Here is a 22700-nt window from a genome sequence, read left to right as displayed (position 1 = left end):
TTATCTTCTGTTATCTTTTTATTTATACTCTAATATACCATAAATATCCTTGGGCCCACATGTTTTCTGTAGAGCAATTACTCATCAGAAGCACTAATTTGGGTATGTACAACCTTCTCTCTCCTGGTTTCTTAGAAGGCATTTACCTACATTTTTAGTGGCTTCAAAAGATCTTCAAGGTTATTCTGAATACTATTTCTCTGTATCTTGGAGCACTGACATAACTAAGAAATTTCGTCCATCAAATTATTCCAGACTTGAGAACCGTATTGTATAACAATACACAGCAGGTCTGACAACCAAATTACAGAAGCATCAAATAAGCTGGTTATTCTAGAAATAAAGTTTCTAAAACACATTTTCAGTTTATATCTTAGAAATGTCCTTTAAATACAATATCATTGGGTGGAAAGTAGGGCTACGATGCTGACGTTGCCTGCCTAGCACCACGATCTGGGTTCACTCGGCCTAACTGCGAATCTTAATCTCTTACAAGTTCCCTCTGCAGAAAAAGACGAGCACTCCCAAAGGGTAATTCAACTACCTGAGCCCCGTGGCACCACAGCGATCCAGCCCTAAGCCTGACCATCAGGCAAGGAGCGCTAGTGTTGACAGGAAACAAGTCTTGAGCAACAAGCTGCGTCTCCACAGTCAGCTGTAACTTCTGACCCCAGGCACGGGCAGGAAAGGCTCTCATTGACAAGAATGCCACCAGTCCCCCTGGTCCAGCAGAGACCAGCTTCCATGAGTTTCTGTGCCTCTTTCACCCTGTCCCTACCACAGCCATCCTTGTCTTCAGTTCCCAGCTTTCTTCAGCTCTCTCTGAGCCTTCTGAACAAAATCATACTTTGTAAGAAAGCCTCCACCCAGACTAAAGCACAATTCTGATGCACTTCATGCTACTCCTTCAGGAGAAGCACTATGTGCAGAAGCACAGCCCAGCCCTTCCGCACCGGGAGAGACAGGGAAAACCTCAACTTGTTTGCTTACGTGTTCTTTGCCTGCCAACAGTAACGAAGACACGCACCACACACAAAAAGGCGCAATATCACGCAGCAACCCCAGTATCTAAACTAGCCAGCAGGCGTAGTGAGAGCGGTGCTGATAGCCTCGATGACACAGTGTTCACGCAGTGTTCAGCTTCCGCTAAAGCCCAGCTATTTATGTGGCTCTCTGGCACCACGACGATCTGCAGCACCAGTGTTTCAGTACCTGGATCGCTGGTGTAAGCCAGCAAACATGACTACCTGGGCTGTGGTCACACCCTATCACATAAACCAACATGGGCTTCCAGTGACTCCCTGGAGAAAGACTTGGCTTAAGTATAGGGAAAGCTAACAACTCTCTGGCCCGCAGAGAGAGCGTAGAAGCGTTAGGGAGGGCAAGCAGATTGTCAGGCTGCTTTGGGTTCACGTCAGATGGGCTCCAAACAAACTGTTGCATCCCAGTAGGGCCTGGTTTTAGTACTCAGTGGGTATAACACTGATGAACAGCAGCAGGGTTGAACAGGCAGAGCCTAGGATTGCTGACTGCTTTTATAACACAAACGTTAACTCATGTTGCAAACAGTAAAAAACAAAGATCTTCAACGTTTAAGTGACCTTAAATAAACACTTATCTCCTTGACTCTTTTGTAACCCTAATTTAAAATTGCTCTCCCTGATCCAATGCCAAGAAAACAATGAAACTTGCAGAAGTGGCTAGCATGAAACTACAATTATAGTGAATTACAGTAATTTGTTTCTGAAACATGTAAAATGCATTTTGCAGCATGATACTACAGAAGTATTTCTAACTAAAGCATTTGCAAACCTAACTCATAATCTACAGCTTCAGTTGTTTAATGAAGCATTAAAGCCTACTGCATTCTGCTGCATCTTGACATGAGCTTGTCCAAGCATCTGTACAGAAGCCGGTGGGATAATGAAGAAAAACTGAGTATAATATATTAGGCATTTAAAATACGTATGCTTCATCTTCAGAATAGAATCTGCAACTCACCTTTAACATCCACGGATTTCTGAGCACCTTAACACACCAAGCCGCCTGCACTTCTTCAAAGAACAAAAGGCATCCACCAAGAGATGCCTGATTTGTTGCTAGGCACAAAACGCGTGTTTTCTGCTCTCAAGCTCCAGTCAGGGGAACAGCAACGCTCTCTGGAGGATGATGCTGATTCTGACAGACTACTAAGAATTGCCTCATCTCAGCTGAGGTAATGCAGTGATATCATTCTGTCAAGCAGAATTCACATTCCCCTGTAGAGAATGAGCTCATGGTATTTAGGAATAGAGGAAAAAAAAATCAGGACAGGGCTTTATGGATTTAATCAAAAATGGTTATTCTGCTCCTTGATATTCTTTTCTCTGAAAGCTTAGGTAAGAAGAGCTCTCACCTGTCAGGAAACTTAAAAAAAAAAAAAATCAAGTAGCAAAAACAAGCAATAGCTTTTCTTTAATCTAGCAGAGAATGTAGTACAGGTTTTAGGAAGCCTATTTTAATGGTCTATTTTTCAGTATTTGAAAAAAAAAAGTATAATAATTAAACAAACAAACCCTATGAGACAGATACAGGATGTAAAGTTGATCCTACGATGATGTTTAGAGGCACTAAGTGGTTAAAGAAAACCACAGTGCTTGACAGAGGTCCAGAACTATGCTCAGCAAGCTATGAGAAATGAACCACAGTCTCCCCGTATAACAACAAAAACAAAAATGTATTTTGCCCTATACAAATAGTTGTTCTAATGCTTTTATTTTAATAGGAAGATGATGAAACAATGTATTTACTCCATTCCAGCCTGGACTAACTTACTCTACCTGGACCTAATGAAATTAAATTCACTTTATCACATATCACACCACTGCCATATGAGAACTAACTAGTTTCTCTTTAGAGCACTCTGTCTGAATTTTGAACCCTAGGAGACAAGTTAACAATATAGTGATGAAAATACCAAAGCTTCTCAAACAAGAAAGGAAGCAAATAACTGAGTTGTCTCCAGTTACCGATACTGTCTTGAAATATGCAAGCCACAGTAGACAAGACAACACATGTTCACTACATGTCAGCTGCGACAAAGCACCGATTGTAACAGTGTTAAAATACATTCCCAAAACAGAAACCACAATCATAAAACATGCCCTCAAAGATTACAAAAGGGCACGGTTTTCCAGCTCACGTGACTGCAAGATTATGACTACGTGACTGTTAAAGACTGAAAGCAGATATTTTATGCACACACAGAACGCTGTGATGCTAACGCAGATATGCAAAATCAGTTATACATAGTAGAATGCAAAATTATTGATAATTAGATGCTTAATAATGGAAGGAAGACATAGCGGACTGTACAAAAAACTAAACAGATCTGAAATACAGCATAATATTTCCCATGTGGCGTTACACCACCACCAAAAGCTGCTACCCCCGATGGAAGTGTGCCAGCATTGTGAGAGCCCTCCGCAATTCCTTCTGGTCTGGATGTGGCCGCTGGAAAGGGCTCACCCTGGGCCAGCACTCTAATCTTCCAAAGCCAAACCAAATTTAATTTATCATCATTAGCCTGCAAAATGAATAAGACCTGAATTTATTTTGGGAGTTGACGGAAGCCTCCCTTATTCATCCGTCCACACCTATTAATCCATCACCACTGCGAGAGATAACGCTAAGGAGCCTGACAGGGCTACTAGGGGTACGTGTATTATATTCGAACCTGACACTACTGACCAGGAATGAGGACTAGAGAACAGCAATCACAGCATGGTTTGGATTGGGAGGGACCTTAAAGCCCACCCGGTCCCACCCCCTGCCATGTGCGGGGACACCTCCCACCAGCCCAGGCTGCCCAAAGCCCCATCCAGCCTGGCCTTGGGCACCTCCAGGGATGGGGCATCCACAGCTTCTCTGGACAGCCTGTGCCAGGACCTCACCACCCTCTGAGAGAAGAATTTCCTCCTAACCTCTAATCTAAAGCTCCCCTCTTTCAGTCTAAGACCATTCCCCCTTGCCCTATCATTATCTACCCAAGTGAGAGTCCCTCTCCATCCTTTTTACAGGACCCCTTAAGTACAGAAAGGCCGCACTGAGGTCTCCCCGGAATCACTAACCGGAGGATAAAAACCTGGATTACCAGCACTATCCTTCAATCCACCGAGGCTGAGAATACCTTGGACAGGGCTTCCATGTGCTCTGCGAAGTTATTGTGCAATTTCTCGCCGTGAGTGCCTCAGGTGCGCCGAGGCTCTTACCCAGGCTTCCCGGCTCGGTGTATTAGCGCCGAGCATCGTGAGGATCGCACCGTGAGCCTCGCTCTGGATTAACTCCCAGCTAGCGCACACTCCAGCCTTTGTTAGGATCTGGGTCACAGCAGAGCCATTTTCCAGGCACGATTTAACCCGCTGCCTCCAAAGCTTTACTCTGGTAAACCCGGCTGAACTCTAGCATCCCGCCCCCCGCCCCCGCCTCCAGTTGGCTGCCAGTCTACCCGAGGGACATTAGAGAGAGTGTAAAATTAAAGCTCGCTCCCTCAGATCCGTGCAGATCCCCTACAAACAACCCCCATCCGGCACAACGCCCTGCCCCGAGCCCGAGGAAAACCCCGCCGACACCCCAGCGCCCTCCCGCAGCGGGGCCGCCGGCCCCACAGGGGCGCCATGGCCGCCCCCCGCCAGCTCTGCCCGGGGCAGGCTCCCCGCCCGCCCACCGCCCTCCAGCCCCCCGGGCCCCGCACCTCACCTCGGCCCGGCCGCCGCCGCCGCTGCTTTGTCCGGCTCCGTCCTCCTCCCTTCCTCCCTTCCTCCCTCCTTCCCTCCCTCCCTCCGCGCCCCGCTGGCTCCGCCCGAGGAAGGGCGGGCAGGAGGGCGGGCAGAAGGGCGGGCGGCCCGTCCCTCCCGGCGGCGGCCCGGCCTGTGGCGGTGAGTGCGGAGGGGGGGACGGGCAGGCGGCGGGGGGATCCCTCAGGGGGTCCCAGCACGGGTGGGAGGTGAGCGGCCACGCGTGGAGACCGCGGCTCTCCCTGTTCTCTGCCTCTCCAAAGCCTGAGCCTGGGGTTACTTCTTGGAGGTCTCCTGGTGCTCCTCTGGCTGCTTCCTTGGCTCCTAAGGCAGCTTAGGCTCCTAAGTCACTGTAGCCCTCGCTCCCTCCAGATGGCTCCATGGCCGTGCAGAACTCCAAAGGCATATTTAGAGTCCGTATAAACACTGGGGGTCTTCCCCTCTTTTAATCCCAAGGCCTTAGTCAAGGCAATTAGTTCAGCTTCTTGTGCTGAGGTATTATCAGGTAGTGACTTTGTTTCTGCTGCATCCCGAAGGGTCGTGGCCACATATCCTGCTTTACACTGTCCGTTCTCCATAAAACTGATACTATCTGTAAAATGGAATAATGAACAAAAGCAGGATCTCCCTCTCTTAGCAGTGCCTGGATAGCTGGCCCCATTTCCTGTTGGATGTGAATTGCTATGGGGCTACAATTGGAAGCAGTCTGGGCCTCAGAAGAGGCCTCCGATGTCCCTGCAGGAACCTCTGCAGCTTGAGCCTCAGGAGAGGTGTCCGATGTTCCGGCAGAAACCTTGGAAATCCAGCCCCCAGGTTGGCCTCTTGATGTCCCCACAGAAGTCTCAAAAATAGGGGAGACCTCTGGGTTATACATCAGTGGTGCTGAGGGTACTGATAACTGAAACTCTTACTCCAAGGGGGTTCAGAAGGGAGGATTCTGGGCTGACCGCTTCCCATTGTCCCTTTGGTAGCTCAGCTTTAACTTTAACCCATCAATTGGGTCAGGTAGTTCATGGGGCCACCTCCTGTCCTTGCTAAACCACAGCACCTACCTGCGTGGCTGACAATCCACTCTGCAAATACCCATAGGAAGATACAAACTATACTCACTAGTCCAGTGATTTCCCTTTTATCCCGATATTTGGTGGATTCCTCAGAGCATTGTACCACTTGCCCCAGACTTTCAGAGTGTAAAAGACAGACCCCAGTAAAATCATTAGGGTACTCTTGGTGTCTGGCATCCTCCCCTCTGGCACCAATGCTGACAAGCTAGACAGAGCAAAACTAATTTAGGAGTCCCAGCTGGGATGCCAAAAGTATTACCTCTAGGTTCGTGCCTGGTGTGCCTAGCCAATAAGCGCACAGAGTCAGAATCCCCACAAAGGTATTTTAATTAAGTAATTAATTATAATTCTGCAGAATCAGGTGTTTGGTGATCTTTTACAAAGCAAGTACCCCTCTGACTTGAATCACTGTTATTTATACACAGCTAACTTGTGAAACTCTCTCTGGCTACTTTTCAGTGGTGGTTGTAGCTTGCCTACCTTATCTCTGTTGGGTCTGTGCATTCCAGAGGACCAGCAGGGAGTGGGACACACCAAATCCCACATTTGCATGCACTTGCATTTCAATTAGTGTGTTTTTTAATAAGTTAATGACCCTTAAGGAGCAAAAGCTTGCCACAGATCAGTCTGGAATCTTCCTTCAGCTGTTTTTCTCCTTGCTTTTTCGCTTTCATCCCTTATCTCCCTTGCTTCTGCTAGCTCAAAGCCACTAGTCTCCTTGTTTTCTCTGAGGTTTCCTTGTTTTCCTCGGTTTAAGACTACGCTATGGGTCACAATAGCTCTTTGAACCTGCAGACTAGTTTCAGCTTCATTGTGAACTTTAAGGTCACTATTCTAGTTTCTTATTTGTACGTCGGCCTTTAGTACCTGGAGTTGGGGTAAGTTTAAGATTAGAAGCTAAGTTTCTTGGCCTCTCAAAAGGCCCTATCCTCGCCTAATCCTACTTTTTGAGGTTTTATCACCAGGTCTAATATCCTGCATTTTGTGTGAAATTCCTAGCTTATCGTAGAAGAAACTATTTCTCAAATTAGGAGCGTGAGATAAAAATTTTATGTTCCTTGTTACAGTTGAGTGCAGATGAGTAGCATTCATTAGTGTGCTACATTTCAGCTCAACATAAGGATAATAAAGCTATTTTTCACTCATCGTAAGAAATTTAGCACTAGGGTGAAAGTTTTCTAATACATTTAACTAAGGCTGTAATAATTTCTTGGTGTTGAGGGCTGTGAATTTCTGCCATACAGATACGTTGCTTGAGTCGTGCAGGCCAGGAAGCCAATGTAAATATGCTATTTTAAATAGTAGTTGATTTGCATGTTTAAGCTTCATTTTGCAGCAGGTGTGGACAGTGTTTTGTCCATGAGCATTACAGTTTTTTGAGTATGGATTTTATTTTTTACAAAAACATAGGGTTGTATATGACAAAATTATGTGTTTGTGTTTGTCTTTTGCCTGTAGCAAGAGGGAGAAAATCACCATGTCTGAAATGGTGAGTTAATTTATTTACCAAAAAAAATAATAAGTCTAAGGTATAGAAATAGGATGTGTGCTGTGTTCTCATCACTTAAAAAGTAGTCTTTCATCAAAGGGGGAAATGAAATAGCACGTTTATTAAGTCATCTCCCACAAGATATATTTTCCCAGTGTCTTCTTGCTATCCTTCTGCTGAACTGAATGTTGGTGACAAAATTTCTTTCTGGCAAGTGAAATAAAAATAATTCTTTCCCTTGCTTCTGCTGGGCTAGAAGTGACCAAAACAAAGTGGGAATTTCCTGATAAACTCAGGAGTCTTATTAGTCAGTACATGCAAATTGTACGTGCTCTAAATAGATGTGTTATGTTAGGTATAGTCGACACAGGAAGTAAAGCTACCATGGAAAAACCTGACGTGTTAGACTGCTGGGAAGTCAAGAGCTGGTTGGACTGAAGTGGCAGCGACAGATCTCAGTTTAAAGTAAGGCCATCGACCTTCACCCAGGTTCACGTACCCTTCTAGCAGCTGTGTTTTTGCCAAAGAATGTACTGATCTAAATAGGAAGCTTAAAATGTGTTCAGAATTATGGGAATTCTCCTTTACCTCCCTAATTTTAATGGTCACCTGGTGGGAAAGTTCTGATCTAGGGAATGTCTATTGTGCTTTTGCATCCAGTTAACTTGCAGCACGACTGACAGCATCAAAAGGAAACTAAAGGTTCTTCTAGCACTTCTGAGAAATACTGATTGCTGTATGATTTCACTTTTCATATCTAAAGAAGAAACTAATAGCCTGAGAAGGAAAGGAGTGGAGGAAATTCATAGGTCAGCAGTCTGATAAGATATGTAGAGACAATATTTGACCTCTATAAAAGGGAAAAAATAAAAAGGCATTCCGTTATTTAAGACTTGAAAAAGGCACTAAACGATCAAAACACAGGCAGGCGTAAGTGTACCATGGACGGAGATATAGGTGTCCAGGAAACTTTTCTGTGGAAAACTTGGAGCAGGATTCAGAGAATTTATAATTTGGGCTTTGGAGCCCACAAGGATATTTAAATATGTAAACTTGCCTTGTGGATCCATCTTGTTAAGGTTAGAATACTTTTATGTATCATTAGTTTCATTTTTTTCTTTCATCGCAACGAGATTGTTTTTTTGAGAACAAGGGTTGATGAGTGGTTAAGCTAGGCAGAACAAAAAGTGCACCTTTAATCTTTTTTACTTCTCTCTCCTCCTGCTCTGCTTCGCAGTTTCTTAGCAATGCTCTCAGCCATTTGCAGAAGTGCGGATGGGCAATGAATTTTCCCAGAAGATAGTTAATGACACTTAAAAATAACGATAGTTGTGTTACTCTAATCTGCTTTTCTGCATCACTTTGTAGTCTTTGGATTACTTTATATGACTAGGAGTTTAAAGGTCACATGATAGGAAGTACAACTGCATCACATGCTATTTCTTGAAAAGAGATAGGATTGCTATTTGAAATTTACAAGGAATTATATAGAAGGTGAGGTTTTAAAACATGTGAACATATTACAGATCAATAACAGAGGTGGGCAGCAGAGAATGGAGTGCTCATTTTGGATTTCAGATCTTTTGCTTTGAGAGTAAAAAAGCTCAGAGCTAGAGTCACTGAAATCTTTAACTTTTTCTGGACCCTGCGATGCATTTCCCACACAAATCAATTATCTCATTTATTTTTCCACCTGTAAAGCAGTGTGGTGGTTTCACCCAGCTGGGCAGCTGAGCTCCACCACAACTGCTCTCTCACTCGCCCTCCTCAAAGGAAAAGGTGGAGAAAATACAAAGGAAAAGCGCTCAACGGTTGAGATAAGGACAGGGAAATTGCTCACTGGTTACCGTCATGGGCAAAACAGACTCGCTGTAGGGAGTTCAGTGTAATTCATTGCCTAACACTAGCAGAATAGAGCAGTGAGAAACTAAAAACACCTCACCCCCATCCATGTTCTTCCATCTCTTCCTGAGCAGGGCAGGGGAACAGGGAATGGGGGCTGCGGTCAGTCCCTGCCTGAGGCTTTGTCTCCACTGCTCCCTCACGGTCCCTCTGCCCCTGCTCCACGTGGGGTCCCTCCCACGGGATGCCGTCCTTCCCAAACTGAGCCTGCGGGGGCTGCCCACAGGCAGCAGCTCTTCAAGAACTGCTCCCACACGGCTCCGTACCACGGGGTCCATCCCCCAGGAGCAAACTGCTCCAGCACAGGTCCCCCACGGGCGGCAGCTCCCCCCAGACCCCTGCTCCTGCGTGGGCTCCTCTCCACGGGCTGCAGCTCCGGCCCGGGGCCTGCTCCTGCGGGGGCTCTCCATGGGCCGCAGCCTCCTCCAGGCCACATCCACCTGCTCCACCGGGGGCTCCTCCACGGGGGGGCTGCAGCGTGGAGATCTGCTCCGTGTGGGACCCATGGGCTGCAGGGGGACAGCCTGCTCCACCAGGGGCCTCTCCACAGGCCGCAGGGAAACTGCTGCTGCCTGCCTGGAGCACCTCCTGCCCTCCTGCTGCACTGACCTGGGGGGCTGCAGGGCTGTGTCTCTCAGATTTTCTCACTCCTCTCCCAGCTGCTGTTACACAGCTGTTTTTCCCCCTTTCTTCAATCAGCTCTCCCAGAGGCCCAACCAGCGTCGTTCCCTGGCTCGGCTCTGGCCAGCAGTGGGTCCCTTTTGGAGCTGGCTCTGATCTACCTTGCCACATAAACCCAATAGAAGCAGAAATAACAGTATTTTTGCACTCCGTGCTAGTGGTGTGTGTGACTACACAGTTTTGTATACTTTTTGAGGAGCAATGTAGTACCATTCTGTAAGCAAAAATGAAACTTCTTAGGCCTTCCCTTGCTACATCTATTCTGTTGTGCTGATCTTTGATGCTATTAATATGAAAATAAATTATCTTCCAAAACTGTGTGAAAAGATTTAATGTTGAAAAGAGAATCATAGCAAGACTGGGTGTTGTTTTGGGGTATTGGCTACTCTTAGTTAAATAAAGTGTGCTCAACAAAAATGGAATTAAAAGGCAACAATGTGTATAGAATATATTAAAAGTGAATCCAAAAATTGATATTGATCTATTTGTAATTGTTTTAGGACAAATGAAGAGAAAATGGGAAGAAAGGCTGAGGAAAGTTGAAGAACTAGCGTCTCACTATGAAAGAAACCCACTTCCTGCAGTTTATAGACCAAAGCTGTCCCCCTTTCAGCCATCCCCTGTTTGGAAAATATTTTGTCGGCAGGCTGAAGCTTTCAGCTATGTAAAAACCTGCAAAGAGGTAAATTATGTTGGGTGAACGTTTCTGTGCTTCAGGTACTTTCAAGGATGATCTTGATTTAAAAAGTTGGTTAACAGTGAAGTCTTTATCAGTTGCAAAATCTCTTTTTTGCAACCATGAGACATTTTTTTTTCTTGCCTTTGTAGATCATGCTATACTGGAGGTAGCTCTAAGTACTAGTTGTAACATAAGAATTGAGATGTGGAGTCAACCTCTAACAGTAGAAGTGGTTTTTTTTTGCAACATAGTGATTATTTCCTTCTGAAGATAAGGAAGGTAGCAGGAGAATGGGAAGGAGGTGAGTTGGGTAGGAAGAAAGAGGAGGAGAAAATGAGGAAGAGAAAGAGAATGACAGGAGGCAGAGACAAAAAGAACAATGCAACTCTACTACCATCAGAGTAGCAAGATGCTGATCCAAATAAATACATTATGTAAAATGTATCCTTTGTTTTCAGTTCCCTATATTTAATACTTTTCAAACTGCAGATTTTAAAGAAATATAATGCAACATATCATTTTTTTTTCTGCTGAGCTAGGTGTTCAAGTACTCATGAGTCTGTTTTCCTGAATGTACTTTCACTGGCTTGGTAGTGGTGCTTTTTGTTTGTTTGTTTGTTTGTTTGTTTGTTCTGGTTTGTTTTGGTTTTGGATTTCTATTTTTGGTTTTAAATAACATAGAGTCTAAGGACTGTCTGCTGTAAAGCCATATGTTGCCATCACAACCATTACAGTGTTTGTTTTAGGACGTTGTTCTTCCTCCCATTAGAGGTACTTGCTACTGTTCAGGACAAAAAGAGACTACTGAGAAAACAGAATTTACATGAATGCACAGCAAAGAAAAGCTTCACGGTTTCACTCATGTAACAGATGCTACTTAGGTCAAGAAAGGATAAGTGATCTGCTACTTAGTTTCCTAATATTAACTAACCTTTGACCAAAGAAATGAATGTCAAGTAGGAACTTCTGAAGAGTTTAATTAGCTTTCTGAATAGTAATTATAAAAAAAAAAAAAAACTTCAATGTTTTTCTTTACAAAGGATGTTCATGTATTTGCCTTGGAGAAGAACACAAAAAATGGACAGAGGTTTTACCTCGTGACAACATACAAAGAGCTTTGGTTTTATTACATGTAAGTACTTGAAAAGGTATGCTATACTTTACTGGGGGATAGGTCAGTCTTGCTCAGAGTAGCACAGCTGTAAAGGGCTACCCAAGGTTTGATCTTGACCATAGGGAAAATCTTAATAATGCCAATCCAATCTATTCTACAGTAGTTTTCAACTTTCTTTTGAGCTGCAGACTGCCATTATTTCCTGTGAATTAAGGACCCCATCTACTGAACTTAGATCTAATAGCAGTAGATCTGCTTTTACTGTCAGCTTTCCTCAGGGAATCACGTCAACAAATGATGCAAACATATTTCTATGATTAGTAATATATGGACTTAAAATTGGTATTAATATAAATGTCCAATTACCATTTTATGGTTTTGCTTTTGCATGGTGCAGTTTCAGGTGTTGAAAATTCGTTGAACATTTTTTCTAATTTTTGTTTTACGATAAAATACCTGGTTTTGAAGTAAAAGAAGTGTAAGAGTCAATGTTTGTATGAACTGTAGACTTGATTTTCTTCTCAATTTGAAAAGAAGATTAAGCTTTCTTAATTTTTAATTTAGTTGCAAAAAAATAAAAATAATTCTATGTACTCTTATTTTTTGTGCTTAAGACTTAGGACTGATAACATTGGTTGGTGTTTTTTTTCTTTTTTTTTCATGTTGTTTACATCATTATTTAAATTCCGCAAACCATTTCTGTTGATAGTACATATTGTAAGACTTCAGGGATGGGGATGGAGGGAACAGTTTCCAAACTTAAATTTTAGACCAAGCAAGTATCAACAAATTAGTTTTGAAGTTAGTTACATTTTTTTCAAAGCATTATGGAGCTGTTACTGGTTTTAATGCGAGTGCTTGACTAAGAGATAAAACATTGTGTAGTACGTGTGGATTGGTGTTTGCAGTTGATAGGTATGTATAAAGCTTATCACGAGAGGTTGTAATTTGTTTTTGTTTTTCCTTAGCCAAGGTCATAAAACAAGTCTAATGCATAGCTATGAGGTGATTCCTGAAAAAGATGCTTGCAAACTTTATTTTGATTTGGAGTTCTACAAAGCAGCAAATCCTGGTGCAGACGGCAAGAGTATGGTTGTAAAGTTAATTGAGGTAAACTGGCACAGTCATGTTGTAGACTAATTTGAATTTGTTGTTGGTTTAATGTAAAACCAAAGTATTTACCGCCTTGTCTTGATTACTGCAGTAAAATGAAAAAGGATTATAGAGTTAGTGGGCATTTTTAAAGAAGTGAAAAGTACTGTTTTAATTAAAGCATAGGTTGCCTGCTTTATACAAAAGGAAATGCTAGAGCATGATGGTTGTTGGAATGCTTGTATTCGCTGTAGGTTTACTGTTACGGCGAGTTTGTTTGCAGATTGTTTTATGTGCTCTGCCACTTCAAAGCTGTCAAACTGAAGGAGTGTTTAGTTATTCTTCAGAATAGTATCAATAAAAGTTTTATTTGAATATTCTGCAAATCATTTCCTGTTCTAACAGGTGCACTCATATATCAAGGCTTAGATTAATTCCTCCTATGTTAAGACACCTTCAGATAGAATTTTATTATAGTTGATAAAATTATGATGTAGAGAGCAGGAGGTGACTGTAGTCATCAATTTTGACACCTAAAGTTAAATATGTTTGCTAATTATAAATTTTATTAAGTAGTGCAAATTTTTATCCTATTGCAAATTCAGCTGGAAAACGAGATGCACTGCAACTGCAATATGTCAGAGATGGAAAATAAAGCAGGTTTTTAGAAGAATGTCTTCTGTTCCAATAAAATCTCTTTGTCAGTGGCCATTTTTTTGTGAGACATCTGGTGTCTCTAACTAGAACAGAAAGAGTAAGATGAATGAGGTTACTTCTTCGTAAATAACACTTAGCTGGTAAAGAATCTGGAGGGTTTTACTCCGTTGTGGATCAGTTCTCAAATCTGGATACTCCTAAGCTTCGGAAGAGATCTTTGGATTTGCTGGTTGGGGAGGATATGAGATGCTATAGTCATAAACTTCCAAGCCCTCAGGTTCCGAATCCCAGTCCTAAACATGAGTAATCACGTTTAGCTTATAGCAGGTTTTTAGAGCTGGACATTTATTGTTTTCTGCTTGTTCACTGTTCATTGGGTCTTCTAATGTGAAGTGTTGGTGTGCTAGTTCGCTTTTCTATTTAGCCTCTATCTTAGATACTAGGTAAGCATGCCTTAGAATTAATGTCACTGTGGGTGTGAACTGCTTTGCTGGAGGGGAGAAAAATAGGGATAGAGCCACTACATTAGACCTTGACCTGAAAAGTTGCTTACCCCATCACTGTTAGTATATTCAGTGATTTGCTCGATCCAGAAGACACTATATGACAAATTTCTTTAAAATTTGGCATATTGTGAGTTAATTTGAATTACTTGCATCAAAATGAGGAAAAAAAAAGGTTAAAAAAATGTAGAATCTGCATTTGTTTTACGTTTTATAGACAGTACTGTTAAAAATGCTAAAGAAAACAGCCTAATGAATGTTTATGTAATTTTCAGCTTGTCAGCCAAAAGTTGAAAGAACTTTATGATGTTAACTGTTCAGCCAAAGACGTCTTGAATTTAGATTCCAGTACTGATGAAAAATTTAGTCGACACTTAATATTTCTACCCCACAAGACTGTATTTAAAGATAATATTCATGTTGGTAAGTGTGTTTTTTTCACTTGTAAACTAGAAATAAAAGGTGAGGTTTTGACTTTTCACAGTGCCATCTTACATTTGAATATTTGTTTTAATTGAATTACATGTGAAAACAACCATGTACTCCCAGCAAAAATGACTATTTCTATTTAATTAAGCCTCACATTCCTCAACTCATCTTCTACTTCCTTTTTCTATAATTATCATTTGCATTTTTACAACATAACTTTTTCATGTCTCTGTGGTTTATTTGTGAAACCACTGGCAAGACTGGTTTTTGGCTGGAAGATTTTTGTACAGTAATTGATTAATTTTCAGATTCATGTAAATCTTAACAATTAAAGTTAAGATTATTGGCTCTAAATACAGCTGGTTTGTGTTCTGCACAGGGTCAGAAAGTCAGGACAAAGATGGCTTCAAGCCACGAGTACTTATAAACATGGTTCAGAGAAAGCTGAAAGCAATTTTAGTTGTTGATGTAAGTTGGGATTTGATGGCATAGAGCAACTCCAGCACAAAAAATTGTCAGTTCAGGGTTGTCTTCACTACATTTGTAAAATAAGTATAATAATACCTCCATACTTCACAGGAGTATTTTGAACATACTTTTGAAATCCTGGAAGATGGGTTCTTTGCTTTTAGTTGTGTTCCAGGTTTCTTTCTAGCCCCATAAAGCATTAAAGAAAATCTTACTCTTTCTTTTGGATTGTGTATAGTCATTTTGTGTAGATAACACATGTACTGTTGAATCAAAGGGTTTGGGGTCAACACGTATGTGTTGCTCTGAGAAATCATCTATGAAAGGTCTTGTCAACATGAACAACTGGAGGAGTAAAACAAACTGTAAGGAGAGGCTGGATCTTGTAGGTCTGTGTGCATGTACATTTTTTTCCCTTGTAATATTTGTAACATACAGACAAAGTTCATGGCCTGAACATCACCCCAAGGCAAAAATCAGATCCTTCAACACAAAGGCAACAGATTTCTCAGATCTAATTTTTTAATGTTAAAAAACTATTTTTCATTCTTAGGGGCAGTGCAATCTGTGTCCCTATCACAGAAGTGTTGTTTGTTACATGACACTGTAGCAGCAGCTATGAACACAAAAGACTGAAATAGGATCATTCCAATTTGTATTTCAAGAGCATGGTCTTCAACTCCTGTGCCACTAGAAAACTCTTATGTAATACACGGATGATAAATAATTCGGTATGACAGCAATTTTAGCCTGTGATCCCGATAACTAAATTGCGTTAGTCAGTTCTTTCAGTAGAAGCTTGAACTATTTATTCTAGTCCATTAGCTGAGTGTTTTGTGTCTCCACTGTTAAGTGAATTTGACATGTTTACTATCAGACTAAAGCATGTATTTAGATTGTGTGTGCATGTTCTGCCTTTGCCTTTTTAACAAACGTTGAAGTCATGGTACAAATCCATTTTATAATTGTGATATGTCAGTTAAATCTGTCTATGATATCAGTAATACTACAGTCGAGACTTTTCACTGGGGTGTTTTAGTAACCTATTTGACAAACCTGGCCTAAAGCTTAGCTTTATTCTGTGTGCAAAATACTTTGCTGTAGTATATATCTAGAAATGCAGACAATTTCATAAAGTAACTTCACAGAATCTTCATGAAATATATCTATATTCTTTGATGTGACATGAAGATTTTGGTCTAATATTTAACTTAAAAGAGCTAATATATTTTTCAGGCACATTCAAGTGTTTTTAAATTCATCATTGCGATTTTGGTCATTCTGGAAGATGAACTATCACATCTTCAATAATATCATTTCATAAGCATTTTGTCAGGAGTCATGCACAAAATGATGGCTTAAAATTGATATCTTGTCTGTCAGAGTCTATAACTGCAATGGTACAGGTGTCAGGAAGGGTAGGAGAAATTGTTTGAAAGCCACAAAAGACATTTGTTTCATTTTTGCACTTTTAACTGAGATTTAATTTGGTTCAGAGGTTTGGCTAGGGAAACTGCAGTGACAGCCTATGCATTTCTGTTTGACTATTTTATCTTTATTCCTAATGAGGTTATTTTCAAACCAACTAATTTCTCAGTTCTCTCTGTTCCTGGTAGTGAAATTGCAAATGGGAAGATTGTGGCCGTATGTCACAATTAATACACACAGAATTGTTTATTTTCTTGTGTTGGAAAAAAAAAAAAAAGGTATAAATTCTTGCCAAGCGTGGGTTTCTTATTCACTAGCAAGAAAAAGATTGTGTACTGGGCCGGTCTAAAAGGTTTTTAAAAAAAATCCCAGAGGAGAAAGAAAACCCAAGCAACTACCGCCACTTCCATCTTGGCTGTTTTGAAAATGTTTGCACAGGAACTATTAAGTTCTTTCTTGACTCATAGGGTTATATGTTTGTTTGTTTGTTTGTTTGTTTTAAGGTAACTTTGTGAGAACCATTTTGCAGCCTGCCATAAGGTTAATGGAGAGTAATGGTGCTGCTGTGATTCCAGAAGAAGGAGCAGAAAGTGTTTTCCAGTGTTCTTCATCCACAGTCAAAGTAGATGGTTCTCTTACAAACCTCACACCAGCTGAAGATGCTTCCAAAGGTTGGCCAGCCCTTGCTCACCAAACAAAGGAAATAGAAACATCAAACCATGGAGAAAATTCTGAATTTTCCTTTCTAATAGTAAATGATAAAGAAGGGGACAAGCAACTTTTTGTGGATCTAGGTAAATATAACAAGTGCTTTTAAGCTTGTTTAGGAAGCAGCAAAAGTTAAGAAATGATATGTTCTTTAGTATTTGATTACAGATTGCATGTTGTCCATACGTTCAGAATTTAATTCAAATACAGTACATGCTGAAACAATGGTCATAAATGCTATACTTACAGGAGTCTTAGATTCTTTGCCTTTGGAACTTTTCATATTACCACATTCAATTATTTTGTTCAGAAGTTGGAAGAAACTCTTGCCACACATCTCTAATTTCATTCCTAAGGACTTAGTGCACCTATTTTGGTTAAAAGGGGACAGCATATATTGCATTCTAATCATTTCAGTTGAATTAACAGCTGCTTGATTACAGAACAAGTCTTAAAGGTGTGGTTTTTTGTACCGATACACACGTGAACTTGAGGCTTCTTCCGCTGTTTGGAATGGCAGTTGTTGGGTTTTGATGATAGAATAATAGAAATTAGGGCTGGGCAATTCATGCCCTAGCTGTTCGTTGCCTATTCATGGAATTAAAATGTTAAAAATCTCAAAGAGCACAACACCCATGGTCAAACTAAAGTTTGAAAGTTCCACCCTCCTCCAACACTATCTGAATTCTCTGCCTTTTGCCCTTAGTGAAGTGAAAATATCTTAGCACGCTTTCCTACAGCAGCGATTTATGTACCTGAAGACTGATTATCATGTTATTCCTCAGACTTCTCTGAAGAACCCCCATTACTTCAAATTCTTCTTGTGGAGTACAGGATCATTTTTATTGCTGACCTCAAGACTCTAGAGTATGTCAGATTGAAATGTAGTCCCAAAGCTGGATGTTTATTAGGCTTCTCCATTACTGATTCAGGATTACTTTCTGCATCTACTGTTCAAAATTCCATCAAGCATATTAGTGAATGGAAATTAAAGAAGAAGTTTGTTGTTGTCAATTCAGTAACTACTTAGTTCCTTTACCTTCATGAAAATTAAATGCAGTCTACAAATAAAGCACCCAGCGCGCCAATGAATTCTGAGACAGATTAGGCAATGTTTACTATACTTTTAATTTTGTTGTTTGTTTTTGAGACTGGAATTGAATTTCCCTGATACACTTTCCTGCACACTTCCGACAAGCGGTGTCTTATGCAGAAAACAGGAAGTTTGATGGATATGATGTCATTTTGGATTGAAATAACTTTGTAGCTTTTTAAGCTTAGTTGTATTTCACGAAGTTATTGTGAAAGCACGATTATTTTTTTTTTTAATACTGAAGATAAACCTTTAGCAATGATAACGTCAGAGTGATGCTGACCTAATGTGTTGGGAGTTTTAATTCTGTACTATGAAAAATGTCCATGTTTGCACAGCCTTGGTGGGCTGCATTTCTTCTGTGGGAGGTGAGCTGAAATCAGTAATAATTTTTGTCCATTCCTGAGGCCCTTAGTTTGGTCTAAGAAAAATTGTTTAATTTACAAACACTAAGTATCTTAAATCCTAGCCAGTGCAGTTATGTTGTGAAATATTTGTTTTCCTGTAGGAGTTTATACAAAGAACAGAAATTTACGGATGTATAAATCATCAAAAGCAGGAAAAAACGTGATTCTGACAATAGCAGAGGATAATAAGTTTGTCCCTACTTGCGAAGAGAATGTGTCCTTGGAAGAAGCATATTTTCTGTCCTCTTTGGTCTGCAATATTAGGTAATGATTTAGTTCCAGCAGAGTTTTAAATATTTTTAAATACGTATTTCAGTAATTTTTTCTCCCCCAGCACTTACAAATAACTGCTATCAATGAGCAGGTATTCCAGGAACATTGTTACAGTGTAACTTAGGAGTTTCCAGTAGAATTATTTTGGTTTTGGAGAAAAAAAGATCTTGGAACTCAATTTTCTTCTTTAACCTACCTTTAAACGTCCAAAGTCTGTTAAAAAGTAAAAAGGATTTTTGTACATTTACTTGTACGCCAGATTTCTCGTATGTTACAGATACCTCCTCAGGTTGGTGATGATCTCATAGAATAACCTCAGTTTTCTTATCTCTGTATATTTTTCCTTGTACTGACTTGTGGCTTAAGATGTAATTACTGTAATTAGTAATCATTGCAGCAGAAAGGTTAAAATGGTACAAATCTCTGTATAATATTTTTATTAAAACTTATTTTTTGTGACTTCAGTTTTTATAAAATGTTGATTTTCCTGAACTGGTGCTAGTAGCCTGATAGCATACATAATGTAGTGTATTCATACCACAGGTATCAGCTGAGTCTGATGGAAATATGGGTGAGAAATTCTGCTGCATTGAACTTAGCCTTCTGTAATCAGCTGGCTTGCGGGTAGCAGTATGGAAAGAAAAAGCAATTCATTGCAGATAGGGGAAAAAAAAAAAAAGGAAGAAAAAGAGGAGGAAACCTTTCAAAGGGTATATATGTTTAAGTATTGCATCTAGAGCAAACAGTGTTAGAGTGTGGAGCAGGAGTCTTTAAATGGCTGGCTCCTGGGATTTTTGCCAGGGAAGTTTTGCTTGTTTGCAGGAGGAAATCCTGCCCTCTGCTGCGCGGTCAGAGGAAACTGCGAGAAGGCGCTGCGGGGCTGTGAGGTAGCAGCGTACTGACTGGATCACAGCGTGCATGAGGCGAGATGGGCTTCTCTGGAGGCCGCTCCCCTCAGCTACTCTGCTGTCGTAGCATGCTGTGGTAGATGTTGTGGTGCCGTACAGTACTGTGCTGTGAGAATCACACATTTTCCTTTGCCTTCCCTGTTTTTCAGCTCTGAGGGTGACACAAGAGTTCTGTCATCTAGCTTTTCAGAGGAGAGAAGAACGTCTGCTTTTTTAAACAGTAAAGCCACCAGAAGTGATAGAGGTACTGCAAGCCTTTTCTCTGCCGTATGGGGAGGGGGAAGTATGTTTAATTTAGCTGTGCTGTGACTTACACACCTAATAGCTTGTATGAGGGCTTTTCTCCTGCTACAGTTCTGCAGGAGGCAGCGCAGGGATGTCCTGATGGGTGCTCCGCAGTGCTTGAATGCCACAGACGGTCCCCTCCTGGTCCCAGCTTTTATTTAAGGACCTGGTGTGAATCGTGTCAATGGCCTATATATCATGTAACAGTGTGTTAGAATTACATTAAAATTACAAAACCAGGATGAATGTGTGGCTTTTGTTTTAACAGAGTCCATGGAAGGTTATCAGGATTCACCGTATCCAGAAATCGATTATTTTGTTCGTTCTTTGGTTAATAAAGACGGAGTACAAGGAGGTAAAAACCATGTTACTATTTACAAACAAATAGTCTGCAGCAGTAGTTTTTAACTTTTTTTTTTTTTTCCCCAGGGATACGGCGATGGAGTTATTTCTCTCTGGAGGAAATACTTGTGTATGATATTTCTAGTTACCGGTGGTGTGAAAATATTGGAAGAGCCCACAAAAGTAACAACATAATGTATGTTCATTAACTGTTCAGTATGCACTCTAAGTTCAGTTTAAAACAGCTTTGTTTATTTTCCTGCTCAATTGTAATTCTATAAAAACGCTGAAAAATTCTTATGGATAGAATCATCACCTGTTACAATTACGGCTATCTTACTCTGGGTGTACAGTGCTTTTTTCATTCTTTTTTTCCTAAATTATTGTGATATAAGATCTTGACTTCATAGAAACGTTAGAAATACATCTTCACGCTATTTAAAATCTGTGCCTAAAGATGCTAACATACAAGGTAGAGTATGTTAAAGCTATTAAATGGTACTATGCATTGACATTTCTCAGATAGGAAGCTAATTACAAATAAGATAAAGAAAACAGACCATTTTTAATATAAAAATTTACATTTACAGTACATCTTAAATTGTATTCTTAACTGTTAAAAGGTAAGTCCTGCCACCAGTGCAGTCAAACTGAGTTTTGCAGAGACTTTGTAAGGACTCAGACTTCTTCCCATAGTTTTTATCAAAATAAGTGTGAAAAGTCAGGTTTTTAGGTGATATTAGAATTGCAGTATATTGGTAGTAGAAATATTTTCACTTAAAAATAATTCTACATGAAATATAAACCAAGTGAATGACAAAAGATATGTTTTTGAGAAATGAGAGTAGGAAAAAACCCCTACAGCCACTAGACAAAGTAGATGAACTTTTGAGGTTACTTGAAGCTGTTGTTTTCATAACACAATTGTAAAAGCAGGGTTGTCTAATCAGTTGCCAAAAAAAATTATTTTATCCTGCTTTTATGTTGTGAAATGCACAACAACAGCAAAACCTTACCTTACGGTTAGGTCCCATATGCTAGCTTTACATTAGGGGCATTTTCTTCTGAACTTAATGTAATAAAGATGACTGAATTTCACTTCCAGATCTTAGTCTTAAAGAAATGTATTCTTAAGAGGTCTGAAGTTCATAGGGAAAATGACAGACTATGTATGAAACAAGCATGTAATGTCAGTGTGAAAACAATATCCATAGTTTGGGGACAAACAAAATCTCTTCATTTACTGTCAGAGTTTCATGTTGTATATATTTATTTTCTTTACATACTGTTACTAAAAGCAAAAGTATTTCATTCTTAGGATTCTGGTAGATCTAAAGAAGGAAGTCTGGTATCAGAAGTGCCACGATCCAGTCTGCAGGGAAAAAAACTTCAGATCACAAAGTATGTGTCTTGTTTTCAAAGCAATTATACTTAATACTTTTTTGAATCTTAACTGTAATTAAACACCTTCTCTTTGATTTAGACTTTCCATTACCACCTGGGATATGTCTGCCTTCTCTCTTCAAAGAGGTACATGCTTTTGTCTTACCAACATGCTAAAAGCAAAGCTTTCTCTACAAGTCGCTGAAAATCCCTGCTACCTCAGGTAGTTTGTTGAGCGCCATACAGTAATTACACTAGCACACCGTAGCTCTGCAGAGCAGCTGTGCTGTTGTGGTATCTCCATATATTCGTTTGTAAGTTCTCCAGCAGCAGATCTAACACAAAAAAAAAACTGGCAGCCTAGAGAAAGGTAGATTACTAGAATAGCCTAACTTCACCTGGGACTAAAGATTTTATTCTGTCTTACTCTGGACCAGCAGTTCCCAGTGTAAAATCCGCAAGCCCACAATAGGCGTGGCATGAAAACATGGCCTAAGTAAACCTCTGCTGTACACATTCAACTTCATACTGGGTCAGCTAAAGTATAAGTGTTCCTGGAACACTTGTGTCAGTCAAAACGCTCTCAGTCAAAGTCGAGTTTAAGTCAGTGACCCTCAAATTTGAGGTTTGCTTAAGTGAATTTCAGTGTACAAAAGCAGTTACGTTTACCCACAGGGGCAGAATATTTGAACTGCCCTGATGCTGACCCAGATTCTAAGCACTGTACCTAAGTTTTTCCACTCAGTGGGTATTAAGAGTTGGCACTGTTGCAACTGCACTTTTAAATTTCAGACTGTAGAATGGCACGTTAAGCTGTACTTAGGCAAAACATCAATAGCTATTAGCATTATTTCTTAGCAAGTGTGATTTAAATGCATTTTCAAGCCATTACACTATCTTCAGATAGACACTAAAATAAGTTTTAACCTTGTATCATTTTAAAAATCTGTGTACACTAGACTACTTTTAGTTTGCTGGAAAAACAATAAGTTCCTTTTTCTACTGAAACAGGCTTCTATG

General features: G+C 40.4%; 2 protein-coding genes across 10 annotated transcripts in view; one reads left to right on the top strand and one right to left on the bottom strand.

Annotated features, from left to right (window-relative positions):
- CASP3 (caspase 3) overlaps nucleotides 1-4822 on the bottom strand; it is a 13471-nt gene extending 8649 nt beyond the window's left edge. The window contains exon 1 of one of the 4 annotated variants that reach the window (XM_083834323.1): nucleotides 4738-4822. The gene's annotated coding sequence lies outside the window, so the exon portion shown is untranslated. Of the gene's footprint in view, nucleotides 1-2001; nucleotides 3734-4168; nucleotides 4404-4737 lie in introns of those variants that run through there. The other 3 variants (XM_083834320.1, XM_083834322.1, XM_083834321.1) reach the window with 3 other exon arrangements.
- The window catches only part of PRIMPOL (primase and DNA directed polymerase), an 18777-nt gene continuing 871 nt past the window's right edge, over nucleotides 4795-22700 (top strand). Inside the window, exons 1-13 of one of the 6 annotated variants that reach the window (XM_083834270.1) lie at nucleotides 4900-4916; nucleotides 7684-7793; nucleotides 10412-10593; nucleotides 11631-11722; nucleotides 12673-12814; nucleotides 14232-14379; nucleotides 16785-17075; nucleotides 18591-18753; nucleotides 19820-19914; nucleotides 20224-20310; nucleotides 20385-20493; nucleotides 21616-21698; nucleotides 21781-21827. In XM_083834270.1, the coding sequence (XP_083690396.1) occupies nucleotides 10417-10593; nucleotides 11631-11722; nucleotides 12673-12814; nucleotides 14232-14379; nucleotides 16785-17075; nucleotides 18591-18753; nucleotides 19820-19914; nucleotides 20224-20310; nucleotides 20385-20493; nucleotides 21616-21698; nucleotides 21781-21827 (1434 nt within the window). In that variant the 5' untranslated portion in view covers nucleotides 4900-4916; nucleotides 7684-7793; nucleotides 10412-10416. Of the gene's footprint in view, nucleotides 4917-5437; nucleotides 5589-6288; nucleotides 6718-7683; nucleotides 7794-10411; nucleotides 10594-11630; nucleotides 11723-12672; nucleotides 12815-14231; nucleotides 14380-16784; nucleotides 17076-18590; nucleotides 18754-19819; nucleotides 19915-20223; nucleotides 20311-20384; nucleotides 20494-21615; nucleotides 21699-21780; nucleotides 21828-22700 lie in introns of those variants that run through there. The other 5 variants (XM_083834268.1, XM_083834267.1, XM_083834271.1 and 2 more) reach the window with 5 other exon arrangements.

Source organism: Anser anser (assembly GCF_964211835.1).
Source record: "Anser anser genome assembly, chromosome: 4".
NCBI lineage: Eukaryota > Metazoa > Chordata > Aves > Anseriformes > Anatidae > Anser > Anser anser.
This window is presented reverse-complemented; position numbering and strand designations above follow the sequence as displayed.